The sequence below is a fragment of the Rattus norvegicus genome, chromosome 4, assembly GCF_021556685.1.
Source record: "Rattus norvegicus strain SHRSP/BbbUtx chromosome 4, alternate assembly SHRSP_T2T, whole genome shotgun sequence".
NCBI lineage: Eukaryota > Metazoa > Chordata > Mammalia > Rodentia > Muridae > Rattus > Rattus norvegicus.
In genome coordinates, this window is record NC_141537.1 from 73,242,809 (window position 1) to 73,257,355 (window position 14,547).

The following is a 14,547-nucleotide window of genomic DNA, read 5'->3' on the forward strand; positions in this document are numbered from 1 at the left end:
TGCTATTTCTGATAGTAGCTAGACTGTCCTATAAGCCTGTGTGTCAGGAGTGCTGTAGACCTGTTTTCCTCTCTTTCAGTCAGTTATGGGGACAGAGTGTTCTGCTTTCGGGCGTGTAGTTTTTCCTCTCTACAGGTCTTCAGCTGTTCCTGTGGGCCTGTGTCTTGAGTTCACCAGGTAGCTTTCTTGCAGCAGAAAAGTTGGTCTTACCTGTGGTCCCGAGGCTCAAGTTCGCTCGTGGGGTGCTGCCCACGGGCTCTCTGCAGAGGCAGCAACCAGGAAGACCTGTGCCGCCCCTTCCGGGAGCTTCAGTGCACCAGGGCTCCAGATGGCCTTTGGTGTTTTCCTCTGGCGTCCGAGATGTGTGTACAGAGAGCAGTCTCTTCTGGTTTCCCAGGCTTGTCTGCCTCTCTGAAGGTTTAGCTCTCCCTCCCACGGGATTTGGGTGCAGAGAACTGTTTATCCGGTCTGTTTCCTTCAGGTTCCGGTGGTGTCTCAGGCAGGGGTCCTGCCGCTCCTGGGTCCTCCCCCACGGGAGCCCAGAGGCCTTATACAGTTTCCTCTTGGGCCAGGGATGTGGGCAGGGGTGGGCAGTGTTGGTGGTCTCTTCTGCTCTGCAGCCTCAGGAGTGCCCACCTGACCAGGCGGTGAGGTCTCTTTCTCACGGGGTCTGGGAGCAGAGAGCTGCTGCGGGCCGGGATCCGAGGGCGTGGGACCTCTGGCAAACACAGGACATGCCCGGTCCTAGATGAACTCTGCCTCTGTGTGTCCCGATCTCACCAGGCAGCTCTCTTGCAGCAGACAAGTTGGTCTTACCTGTGGTCCCGAGGCTCAAGTTTGCTCGCGGGGTGCTGCCCAAGGGCTCTCTGCAGAGGCAGCAACCAGGAAGACCTGTGCCGCCCCTTCCGGGAGCTTCAGTGCACCAGGGTTCCAGATGGCCTTTGGTGTTTTCCTCTGGCGTCCGAGATGTGTGTACAGAGAGCAGTCTCTTCTGGTTTCCCAGGCTTGTCTGCCTCTCTGAAGGTTTAGCTCTCCCTCCCACGGGATTTGGGTGCAGAGAACTGTTTATCCGGTCTGTTTCCTTCAGGTTCCGGTGGTGTCTCAGGCAGGGGTCCTGCCGCTCCTGGGCCCTCCCCCACGGGAGCCCAGAGGCCTTACACAGTTTCCTCTTGGGCCAGGGATGTGGGCAGGGGTGGGCAGTGTTGGTGGTCTCTTCTGCTCTGCAGCCTCAGGAGTGCCCACCTGACCAGGCGGTGAGGTCTCTTTCCCACGGGGTCTGGGAGCAGAGAGCTGCTGCGGGCCAGGATCCGCGGGCGTGGGACCTCCGGCAAACAGAGGAAGTGCCCGGTCCTAGATGAACTCTGCCTCTGTGTGTCCCGATCTCACCAGGCAGCTCTCTTGCAGCAGACAAGTTGGTCTTACCTGTGGTCATGAGGCTCAAGTTTGCTCGAGGCGTGCTGCCCAAGGGCTCTCTGCGGCGGCAGCAACCAGGAAGACCTGTGCCTTGTAATTCTTCATATACATTTCAGATGGTTCTCATAACCAAGGAATAGGTGCAAAGTACAGAGTTAATACTTCCCAAGTCCTCCTTTTAAATATGTTCTTGAGTTGTGTCTACTATTAGGGAAACAGTGTTTAAGTGCCAACTACTTGGTAGTAACCAGGCTTTAGGCATGAGACAAACAGCATCCAGTTTATAGGTTATAACCTGAGCCCCCATGACATGACTCCCTATTCTGAGCTATGTGCCAAGTTGCTTTATAAAATAACTTGGATGTTTTTCAGACATTGTCCATCTCAGGTATTTATTAGAGAAACTTGCAAAGTTGTGTAGTAAACAAGTAAATGAAATTTAATGGTCGTAGGCTGTCACTATTATTGCCTTTTTGATAACCACCGCCAGTCTCTAGACATTAGCAATAGCATCTGATCTAAAAGGAAACAGGACTTCTCCACAATCTGCCACCAGCTGCTCTCCACAGCACCTCTGGTATTAGAGAGCTGTAACATTCTGATGTTACAAAGAAAAATACATGATTTCAAACCACATATGTTTAATGCCCACACAGGGCCTGTTATGCCATAACATTTTTATTTTTGTTTTGGAAGCAAGTAGGTGATTTCTCAAATGCCAACCCTTTCAATACAGCTACAAACACATACGAGAATGATTGAACAGTGTATTCACAAATGCTGAGTTTTCACAAGCTGTGTACTCACATCTACACCAGGAAATTTTGTTTCCAAATGAGTTGGTCTACAAACACGTGCACATCTGAACTAGTTTGAAAATCTGTTTCTATCAAACATGTTTTCTCATCAAAAAATCTCTCACCATACAAAGGTCAGGAAATCAAAACAATGCAGAGAGCAATTCATTAGATAGCCTCTCTGCAAAAATATGTGTCTGTGACTCAGAAGAAATTAAGAACCAGAAAGTCCTACGGAGATTTAGTCAACACTAATATAGACCCTCACATTTCCACAGCAGACTAGTTCTTTTCTAGGAGTTCAGTGTTTATTCATTTAAAGTGTATTAGTACCAACATAAATAGCTACTTTAGGCTTTATTTCAGCCAATCTTTAAACCCCCATAGATTTCTATATATGATAACGTGACTTAAGTAGGTTTTAAAATAAAAGAATAGAAATTCAAAAACAAGAAAAAGGCTGGTCCTAGCTCTAAGCAATCTCATTCAGAGGAATAAATCATGGTCATCCAGCTCAGCACTCTCACAGAGGTGGTTTACTATGAGGAAAATAAAGGAAAAACGAAGTCACCATATGTGGTGTGATGTCACAGGTGAGGGAGGTACAAGATAGAAGGAGGCCTGCCATTGGAGGAGAAGGAAGGATGGGTGGGAGAGAAGTTTGAAGGAAGAGGTGGGGACTAGGACAGAAAGGAAGAGACAGGGGGAGAGAAGCCTTGGCAGGACAATATGGCGGGTGACATTAAGATTCCACACTGTACCTTTACAGGTTGTTACAAATGTTCTTAAGGGACGGATGGTACTGGGCTTTGTATGTTTAGGTGGGCAATTATATCTTATCAACTGGGTCAAAGATTATTGTGTTGTGTGTTCTTTTATGTGATGGTTTGAGTGTAGGAAAGTGTGCAGCAGTGGAGACTCTGGGCCGCCAAGGAGTCGGGATGTGCTTCCGCCAAGATTTCTAGCAGATATCTTGGGGCACTGTGGTGTGACCCATCGAGGTAAAAGACAACTATACCTTTTTTTTTTATTTTTATATTTTTACAACAACAACCATAGAACGATTAAAGTTAAGGAGCAGCAGAAGTGAGGAGCATGCTGACCTGTTGGAGCTTACCTTTCTCTTTCTCCTTCAGTGAGGTCATATAAGTGATTGGCACCTCCATCAGCACAGGCTCTTAAGAGAGCTTCCAACAAAAAGAAAACAAGGCATGTCAGTAAAGATGGCAGTGCAGTCAGTCTCTTGTGTGAGCATCACTGAAAAGCAAACACTCAGAGCCACACTACCCCGGATGGTGACATTTACCTTATGGTATTTCTGTTGTTCTTACAAATGACTCTACATAGGAAGACAGAACCACCACAGACCCTCTGTATCTTCTCAGTCCTTCTGAACAGAGGTGGAGAGGGTGCTACCCTATTCTCCATCTGTTTGTCCCTTTTGATTACAGAAGCTGGGTCCGGCTTACGAAGGCAGCAGGACAGAGCTTCTGACAGTCAGGTGTTCTGCTGTTAACATGCTGCCTTTGGACTGCCACTGTAACAGGGCTAATTTCAAGTGGAAGCCTGTCTCACTGTTCTCTGCCTCCTTTGTCTTCTCTCTGGAAGCACTGAAGACCTTCCTTTTCTCTGATGTTTTGAACTTGAAAATTATGCTTAAGCAACCTATGTTTCCCAAAGCTGAGGAAGCATCTTCCTCAAGTTCTGAATGAATCTAAGTCATCCTAATGCAATTACTTTCTGTCTTCCGTCCTGTCTGCCTTTCTCTCTCTGGGAATTCCACATAAGCATTTCTGTGACAGCATTACCTGCCCTCAACCTTTCCCCAAATATTTCATTCTTACCTTTCTTCCGTATGTGACACTCCTTCAACACTCTTTCACTTATAAAACCTCATTTCAATTATGTCAAATATCAGTATTGTATTAATAATTATATGTATTAAGATTACTGTTTTAGAATTATTAAATCAATTTTCAAGAAAGGATTCTTATTGCTACTTTTTCCCCCACCTTTAGTAAACTGGGTATTTCTTATTTACATTTCAAATGTTATTCCCTTTCCTGGTTTCCAGGCCAATACCCCCCCCCCAGCCACTCCCCCTCCCATTCTATGTGGGTGTTCCCCTCCCCATCCTCCCCCCATTGCCGCCCTCCCACCAATGATCCTGATCACTGGGGACCCAGCCTTGGCAGGACCAAGGGCTTCCCCTTCCACTGGTGCTCTTACTAGGCTATTCATTGCTACCTATGGGGTTGGAGCCCAGAGTCAGTCCATGTATAGTCTTTAGGTAGTGGCTTAGTACCTGGAAGCTCTGGTTGGTTGGCACTGTTGTTCATATGGGGTCTCAAGCCCATTTACCTCTTTCAGGCCTTTCTCTGATTCCTTCAACAGGGGTCCCGTTCCCAATTCAGTGGTTTGCTGCTGGCATTCGCCTAGGTATTTGCCATTTTCTGGCTGTGTCTTTCAGGAGAGATCTACATCTGGTTCCTGTCAGCCTGCACCTCTATGCTTCATCCATCTTATCTAGTTTGGTGGCTGTATATGTATGGGCCACATGGGGGGGCAGGCTCTGAATGGGTGTTCCTTTAGTCTCTGTTCAAAATATTGCCTGCCTATGCCTTCCTAAGGGTATTCTTGTTCCTCTTACAAAGAAGGAGTGAAGCATCTGCATTTTTGTAATCCTTCTTGAGTTTCATGTGTTCTGTGCATCTTGGTTAATTCGAGCATTTGGGCTAATATCCACTTATCAATGAGTGCATACCGTGTGTGTTTTTCTGTGATTGGGTTACCTCACTCAGGATGATATTTTCCAGTTCCATCCATTTGCCTATGTTTTCATAAAGCCGTTGTTTTTGACAGCTGAGTAGTACTCCATTGTGTAGATGTACCACATTATCTGTATCCATTCCTCTGTTGAAGGGCATCTGGGTTCTTTCCAGCTTCTGGCTATTAAAAATAAGGCTTCTATGAAAATAGTAGAGCACGTGTCTTTGTTGTATGTTGGGGCATCTTATGGGTATATGCCCAAGAGAGGTATAGCTGGGTCCTCAGGTAGTACAATGTCCAACTTTCTAAAAAACCTCCAGACTGATTTCTAGAATGGTTATACAGTCTGCAATCCCACCAAAAATGGAGGAGTGTTCCTGTTTCTCCACATCCTCACCAGCATCTGCTGTGGCCAGAGCTTTTGATCTTAGCCATACTGACTGGTGTGAGGTGGAATCTCAGGGTTGCTTTGATGTACGATTCCCTTATGACTAAAGATGTTGGACATTTCTTTAGGTGTTTCTCAGACATTCAATTTTCCTCACCTGTGAATTCTTTGTTTAGCTCTGGGCCCAATTTGATAACAGGGTTATTTGTCTCCCTGCGGTCTAACTTCGTGAGTTCTTTGTATATTTTGGATATAAGTCTTCTATCAGTTGTAGGATTGGTACATATATTTTCCCAATGTGTTGTTTGCCATTTTGTCCTAACGACAGTGTCCTTTGCCTTACAGAAGCTTTGTAGCTTTATGAGATCTCATTTGTCGATTCTTGATCTTAGAGCATAAACCATTGATGTTTTGTTAAGGAAATTTTCTCCAGTGCCAATGTGTTCGAGATTCTTCCCCACTTTTTCTTCTATTAGTTTGAGTTTATCTGGTTTGATGTGGAGGTCCTTGATCCACTTGGACTTAAGCTTTGTACAGGGTGATAAAAATGAATCGATCTGCATTCTTCTACATGCTGACCTCCAGTTGAACCAGGACCATTTGCTGAAAATGCTATCGTTTTTCCATTGGATGGTTTTAGCTCCTTTGTCAAAATCAAGTGACCATAGGTGTGTATGGGTTCATTTCTGGGTCTTCAATTCTATTCCACTGGTCTATCTGCCTGTCTCTGTACCAATACCATATAGTTTTTATCACTATTGCTCTGTAATACTGCTTAAGTTCAGGGATAGTGATTCCCCAGAAATCCTTTTATTGTTGAGGATAGTTTTAGCTATCCTGGGTTTATTGTTATTCCAGATGAATTTGTAAATTGTTCTGTCTAACTCTATGAAGAACTGGATTGGAATTTTGATGGGGATCGCATTGAATCTGTAGATCACTTTTGGTAAAATGGCCATTTTTAATATATTAATCATGTCAATCCATGAGCATGGAAGATCTTTCCATCTTCTGAGATCTTCTTCAATTTCTTTCTTCAGAGGCTTGAAGTTCTTATCATACAGATCGTTCACTTACTTGGTTAAAGTCACACTGAGGAATTTGATACTATTTGGGACTATTATGAAGGGTGTAGTTTCCCTAATTTCTTTCTTGGTTTGTTTGTCTTTTGTGTAGAGGAAGGCTACTTATTTATTTGAATCAATTTTATACCCAGTCACTTTGCTGAAGTTGTTTATCAGGTTTAGTAGTTCTCGTGGAACTTAACTGGTGGATCACTTAAACATACTATCATATCATCTGCACATAGTGATAGTTTGACTTCTTCCTTTCCAGTCTGTATCCCTTTGATCTCCTCTTGTTGTCTGATTGCTTTGGGTAGGACTTCGAGAACTATACTGAATAAGTAGGGAGAGAGTGGGCAGCCTTGTCTAGTCCCTGATTTTAGTGGGATTGCTTCAAGTTTTACTCCATTTAGTTTGATGTTAGCTACTGGTTTGCTGTATATAGCTTTTACTATATTTAGGTATGGGCCTTGAATTCCTATTCTTTCTAGGACTTTTATAGTGAAGGGGTGTGGAATTTTGTCAAAGGCTTTCTCAGCATCAAATGAAACAATCATGTGGTTTTTGTCTTTCAATTTATTTATATAGTGGATTATGTTGATGGTTTTCCGTACATAAAACCATCCCTCCATACCTGTGATGAAGCCTACTTGATCATGATGGATGACTGTTTTGATGTGTTCTTGAATTCAGTTTGCAAGAATTTTATTGAGAATCTTTGTGTCGATGTTCATAAGGGAAACTGGTCTGAAGTTCTCTTTCTTTGTTGGGTCTTTGTGTGGTTTAGGTATAAGAGTAATTGTGGCTTCATAAAAGGAATTTGGTAGCGCTCCATCTGTTTCAATTTTGTGGAATAATTTGGAGAGTATTGATATGAGGTCTTCTATGAAGGTCTGATAGAATTCTGCCCTGAACCCATCTGGACCTGGGCTCTTTTTGGTTGGGAGACCTTTAATGACTGCTTCTATTTCCTTAGGAGTTATGAGGTTGTTTAACTGGTTTATCTGTTCCTGATTTAACTTCGGTACCTGGTATCTGTCTAGGAAATTGCCCATTTCCTGCAGATTTTCAAGTTTTGTTGAATATAGGCTTTTGTAGTAGGATCTGATGATTTTTTTGAATTTCCTCTGATTCTGATGCTATGTCTCCCTTTTCATTTCTGATTTTTTAAATTTGGACACACTCTCTGTGTCCTCTGGTTAATCTGGCTAAGGGTTTATCTATCTTGTTGATTTTCTCAAATAACTAGCTTTTGGTTCTGTTGATTCTTTGTATAGTCCTTTTTGTTTCTACTTGTTTGATTTCAGCTCTGAGTTTGATTATTTCCTACCTTCTACTCACCGTGGGTGTATTTGCTTCTTTTTGTTCTAGAGCTTTTAGGTGTGCTGTCAAGCTGCTGATATATGCTCTCTCCTGTTTCTTTCTGCAGATACTCAGGGCTATTGAGTTTTCCTCTTAGCACAGCTTTCATTGTGTCCCATAAGTTTGGGTATGTTTTCCCTTCATTTTCATTAAATTCTAAGAAGTCTTTAATTTCTTTCTTTATTTCTTCCTTGACCAGGTTATCATTGAGTAGAGCATTGTTCAACTTCCATGTATATGTGGCCGTTCTTCCCTTATTGTTATTGAAGACCAGCTTTAGTCCGTGGTGGTCTGATAGGACACATGGGATTATTTCTATCTTTCTGTATCTGTTGAGACCTGTTTTTTGACCAATTTGTTGCTAGTTTTTAATTCTATTATTTCAAATAAAATATAATGAGAAAAAACAAAAACTAACACATTGGACCTGGACAAAACAATGAGGAAAAAAAAAAAACCCAGCCCCAGAGAAGGCACCAGAGATAAAGTCCCTCTCATTTTCACAGTTAGGAATCCCATTAAAAGCACTAAAGTGGAAGCCATATTATATATGTAAAAGGTCTCCTGCAGAACTGTGCATGCTGCTGGTTTTCTGAGATTTCATGCGAGATTTGAGCATTCTGACTTACAGAGCCTTAGCCTCATTTACTTATTTTATAAGAAAAAAAAAAGAAAAATCCTTGTCCTATGGATTAAGATTCAACTGCTTTTTATCTAAGGAGTAGGAGTAGTTGCAAGACATTGGTGATTTAACAGCATTACCTTTAACAGACCAATGTCTTGTCTTCTGCCCCTACACAACTATTAAGATCAAAGCTACTCAATACATTGGTTACTTTTTCATTGTTGATTTATACAAGAGTAATCATGAGTAATGATGCCATAGCCCCAAGTTTATGCTGTCTTGAAATTTCCTCCACCAAAGAAATTAGTCCATTATTTTCTTATTTAGTCTCAAGCAAGTGGCAGAATATAGGCAGATTGTGTTTTTTTGGTTTTTTTTTCAAAATATTTCATGACTAGCTTGCAGCCCAATTGCTAATAGTCTTTATTCCTGTCTCCTGGTTTCCATTATCTCTATTACTCTCAACAGCACTGTCTTCCAGACTCCAAATAGAGCAGCCCATGATGTTCCACTCAAAGCATTCAACTGCTTTCCTAGTCCAAAGTTTCAATGTCCTCCACACTAAGTCATTAGCATAAGGAAATACCCAAGACAGGAATAGCTTCAGAAGAAAGGAATTACTCTGTTGACCTATTTCTTCATTTAAAAACCATCCTATCACCCTAGTACGTGCAGATTTAAGAAGATTTAGAACATTCAACTCTAACTTTTGATATGTTAACATCAGGAGAGAGAATGTAATGGGTACCTAACAAACTCTAGGGACATACAGAAAAGCCCATCAAAGTCTATTTTTTCTGTGATCCCTGTTATGTATGAAACAAAATCAGACTAGGGGGGTAATACACTAAGTTTTAGCTTGATCTTTTTCATTATAGAGTGAGGATCATTTAAACAACTCAACTAGTAATTTAATAATACATTAGTCACAACATATGAAGATAATGAGCATTCAATAAAAAGTTTTCTCTGCCAAAAGACTATACATGGACTGACCCAGGGCTCCAACTGCCTATGTAGTAGAGAATAGCCTTGTTGGGGCACCAGTAGAAGGGGAAGCCCTTGGTCTTACCAAGGTTGGACCCCCTGTGTAGGAGAATATGGGAGAGGGCAATAAGTGGGATATATAGGGGGAATACCTGTATGGGGGGGAAGGGGAGGGAATGGGAGCTTATGGACAGAAAACCGGGAAGGGGAATAACCTTTGAAATATAAGTAAAGAAATATATAATAAAAAATTAAAATAAAAAAATAAAAAATAAAATACTGTAAAAAAAAAAGTTGAGAACTTTACATTCTTAGAAAAGAACAGCCCAAGCTACCACAAAATATTAAATGAAAGCAGAGTTTCTATACAAACCATTCAGAGGGATGGCTGTTTCATTAACCACCCTAAACACTTCATAATGACTGGAACCCAGTTCACATTATGCTATGAATATAACAGACGTTCATAGGATTTGTGGCACATTTCCTACATATCAAAGTCATCATGAGTGAAGAGGGAGAAATGAAATCACATAAAATAGCAAAATATCACTGATTGGGGAGCATAAAAAGACTGATTAATAGAAACAGATGGCAAATGATCAGTAATTACCCTCAGAGTATAAAACGTAATTCTCCATAAACAAAATTAACAAGTATATGAGATCTTTTATGTAAAAATTTATTTACTAAGGCAATATAAAATGTAAGAAATAGTGTTTAATTGGTAAAAATTAACAAGTATAAAGATATCAATTTCCATACTATATTACATAGCAAAGATCAGCTGAATTCAACATTTAAGTCTTTTAAGAGCCAGGGATAAAGATCGGTGATAGAGCACTGACCTAGCATTTGTAAGGCATGGTTTTGTCCCCAGTGATATCAAAAACAAATGAAACGAAACAAAACAAAAAACAGGTACATTTTTATTTGGTAGGCATCCAAGTGCTTGTTGCTGTGCAAGAAAATGGAGTAAGAAGCCAATGTATGTCTGTCCTCCAGACTAAGAAAAGCTTCATTTGCCATGAGTAGATAGTGGCTTCATCAGAGGAAAAGACAGAAAGGAACTTAACTCACCCAGCTCTGCTAAATTCCCCCTAGTTTCTCAATGAAAACAAAATGAAGACTTATTATTTCTAACATTTTATGTAACATTTATGGAAGTGTATGAAAAGACAAACACTTAGCAACTAAATTTATCCATATCACCAAGGTTATAAGTAGAAAAATGAGTTAGAATAATCACTCAAAAAAATGTACAGACTACCCTCTTGTTACACATAAGTTAGAAACAGGGATTTATTCCTTCTAAAGGGAAAAAAATCCACTTTCAAAGCACCTTGATTTCCATAAGGAACCATAAAAATGTTCTTTACTTCTTTTAAGTTTTATTCACAAAAATATTTTCAAATTTTACAAATATATGAATAAAATTAATTTCAAAATATCTGAAGAATATAGCACAGTTTTCCACCATGCAATTTGAAAAGCATGTAACCAATAAGGGAAGGACTATGTAACAGAACCAGAAGGGGCGGGGATTCTAAAAGGCTAGTCAGATAAATCACAATAAATTGGTCCCAAAATGTTCATTCATCATAATTTAAATTGTCCTAAGCATTCCTGCATCAGTTAGCTCTTAATGTAAAATGTTCGTTAGCTTATAGAGCAAAATGTTCCCAGACTGTCCAGTAATGGTTGAAGAATTGTTTACTATGCTTCAGGTTGATTAACATCTGAAAACTAAAATAAACGGAAAACCAGTGGAGCAACTTTTCTATCTCAGCAACTCTGGAACTTTACATAACTTTGTGTTGGTTTTTAAATCGGCATTTAGCAATATTAACAAAAAAGAACTACATTCACAATTACAGGTAAATTGGTTATTTCAATTTTCTTGTTGAATAAAACTGAAGAGAAATAATTTTACATACTGCAAAGTATACTATTAAAGTAATTCTAATTCCAAGTATTTATATGAAAAAAAAAACAGAAAGAGGAGGAGGTGGAGAGATAAAAATTTCACCATTTCAGTTACTTAAAATAAAACACCTGAGTTCATTTTAGTCCCAGTATCTACGAACACTGACTAGCACAATGTTTTTAAACTAATCCCTACAAATCGGAATTCTAATGGAAAAATCACCAAAATTACTATGGTATATACCACCAAATCAACATAAAAATCCAGAAATGACAGAAAGACAATGTAGATAAAGCAAGGAAGTGAGGTGCATAGGAAGAGGAATTCTGAATTATTATTTTTGAGGTGGGTGAGTGGCCCCATCACTCAACTGGGGACTGTGCCTATCTACTAGATATAGTCTCTATGGGTTCTATCTACCATTTGCTGGGTATTTCAGCTATGTCCTCCCTGTTGGGTCTCTGGCATCTGGGACTTTCTAGTGGCTACCCCCCAGTTCCCCCTGACACACTGCTACCCTCCTTTCAAATTCCTGACCCTCTGTAAGTCTCCCCATCTTCTCCCATATCTAAACTGTCTAAGTGGATCAAGGGCCTCCACATAAAACCAGTTATGATGAACCTAGTAGATGAGAAAGGAGGAAAGAACCTTGAACACATTGACACAGGGGAAATTTTACTGAACAGAACGCCAATAAAGAACTGTCTTGTAACCATCCTAAAAAGTTAATGTACTTCATCAAGGCCTTCAAGACAGATGTGTTATTTCCACCATAAACCATCTCTCTATTCCTTACACTAGCTGTTTAACACTGAGTGTTTATATGTGTGTATGTATATGTATGTGCATTTGTATACCAATATATAAAAATTATTGGTATATCGATATTTACCTATACATATAATATACATAATATATACATATATAGGTAATATATAATATAAAATGTGTGCATATGGATGAAATGCTGTGATATGAAACTTTTGTTCATAAGGAATATGAACTACATCTAATTTTGATTTCAAACTCATCAAAATGAACAAAAAGAAAACAGAAAGTTGAGGTTATAGTTCAGTAGCAGAGCACTTGCTTAGTATGTATGAAATCCTGGGATAAATTCCCAAAACACAAGGGTAGGGGGTTTATGTACATGCATGTAGGAGGGGAAAAGAAAACACACACACATATATGGTAAAAAGAATAATTGAGAAGAATCCCTATTTTGGGGAAAGGGATTAATCAGGCAGAAACTACGGTGTTTTCCAACCAAAGTCAAGGAGCATTGGCAGGTTTCCTCTTTTGCTACTATGAACCTTGAGACTGGGGATGTGGAATTATGAAGTCTGCCATCCTGACCCCGAGCAGGACCCTAAGTAAGCAAGGGGACAAGTGTGAATACACTGAGTCCCCACTGCCATAGTTAAAGCCAGGACCAGTCTGAGTTCTTTAAATCAATAAATTTCATCCTGGCTGAGGCAAGTTTGAGTTGGGGTCTATGCCATTTAAAACAAGAAAACCCAACTAGGGAAAATATTAACTTCGAACCGAGAGGCAGAGTCCTGCAATCTATATGGAAAGAAGCTCTTAAAGCAGAGGTATCATGCTTCTGCCTGGTATGTAAATCACCAGGAAAGCCCTGGATACAGCTTAGTCATTTAGCTCCTGGACTTGGTAAAGAGAGATAGATTAGTGTGCTTTCTCTTCCAAGGCTTTATTTCATGTAGAAAAAAGGTTTTACTCAGAAATGCATGGAAATATATTCTCTCCTAAAGAAATAACAATATACTTTTCTTAGAGGAGTGCTGAAATGCACACAAAATTAACTGCTGTTTAGAGATCTTTTTCAGGGTTTTAGATAGAGGGTTTTACTTATCGTGTATTTATGTGCAATTATTAAGTAAGCTCACACTATCTGTAATATTCTTCAGCTAGTAAGTGAGATACTCATTAAATTTTAGTCAAGTCCCTAACGCAAAGTTATCCTATTTCAAATGAAAATCAAGTGGTATTTATACTGAGCATCAACATGCATACTTCTGCACCAGCCCTAATGACCTGCTTCATGCCACATAATGGAGATTTTTATTACCTTTTAGTAAATATTCCTGTGTAAATTCTATTATCTTTTCTCTCTCATTCTTCCCTCATAATATACTGCAGAGATGAAGTATGACACCTAGTTTTCCATAATCCTATTTATAAAGTCTGTAATAATACCTCTTCAATTCTGGGTGTCACCAACTATCTAATTACTAAGAAATCGCAAAAAACACTTACCATCTGTTGGGTATCACCTAGCACAGAGAAATTTTTCTTAAAAATGGGCAAATCTCATTTTGTATAAGAAATGCTAAGTAACATAGATAAATAAAATTATCTTACATGTATAAAGAACATATGTATATATTTATTTAACTAAATATGGACTGTTACAATCAAGTAAGATCACAATCCTTACACTGTCACTAGTGGCCAGCTACTCTTTGGGGAGTTGATCAATAGCAAGTATAAACTCAATACACAGTGAATAAGGCAAGCATGGAAGAGATCACAGTTGACTTGGCATGATTCACATTAGTGATATTTTCTGAGTGCTTCTCTGGAGCACTGAAGAACATTCAGTATTCCTAGACCCTACAATCTACAGGTCAACAACACCTTGCTGCTGTGGTTATGGCAACTGTAGTTGTTAAGGCCCTATGTCCACAGTCATTTCAAGTTGAGAAGCAGGGCTCTAACAGGAGCACACCCAGTCTTCAGCAGGCTGAAAAGGTCACATAACACATAGCTGTAAGGAATACTGCTCACATTATTCTGAAAACATTCCAATTTAAATACAAGACTATCACTAAGAAGCTACATTTCCTAAAGTCAGAGTAATTATATACTAGCCAAACTGACTTTGCATCTATCACATATCCACCTCTTATTTACTTAAGGCTCTATAACTTAATTATTAACACTAGTGACAGCCGAAGACAAGCCCTTCTGAATGCCCTCTGGGAGACACTGAGTGGTTTGTATCATTTCATTTCCCAAGTTCATGAGGATAGGCCATCCCATTCATTCCACCATGAACAGTGAGCCTACGAAGGGGTAGTTTCCGTTGACCAGTTCGCTGCATAGTGTACAATTATCCATAAGAGGCAGTGAGAATTTGCAGACAAGAGTCAGATATCCATGAATAAAGTAGAGAATAATGCTTGTAACTAGCC

At 39.9% G+C, this 14,547-nt stretch overlaps 1 protein-coding gene across 2 annotated transcripts in view; it reads right to left on the reverse strand.

The window, feature by feature from the left end:
• The window catches only part of Tpk1 (thiamin pyrophosphokinase 1), a 378,286-nt gene that overhangs the window by 258,842 nt on the left and 104,897 nt on the right, over positions 1-14,547 (reverse strand). For both annotated transcript variants that reach the window (NM_001134994.1, XM_087659205.1), the window contains 1 exon segment: positions 3,328-3,397. In NM_001134994.1, coding sequence (NP_001128466.1) covers positions 3,328-3,397 — 70 coding nt within the window.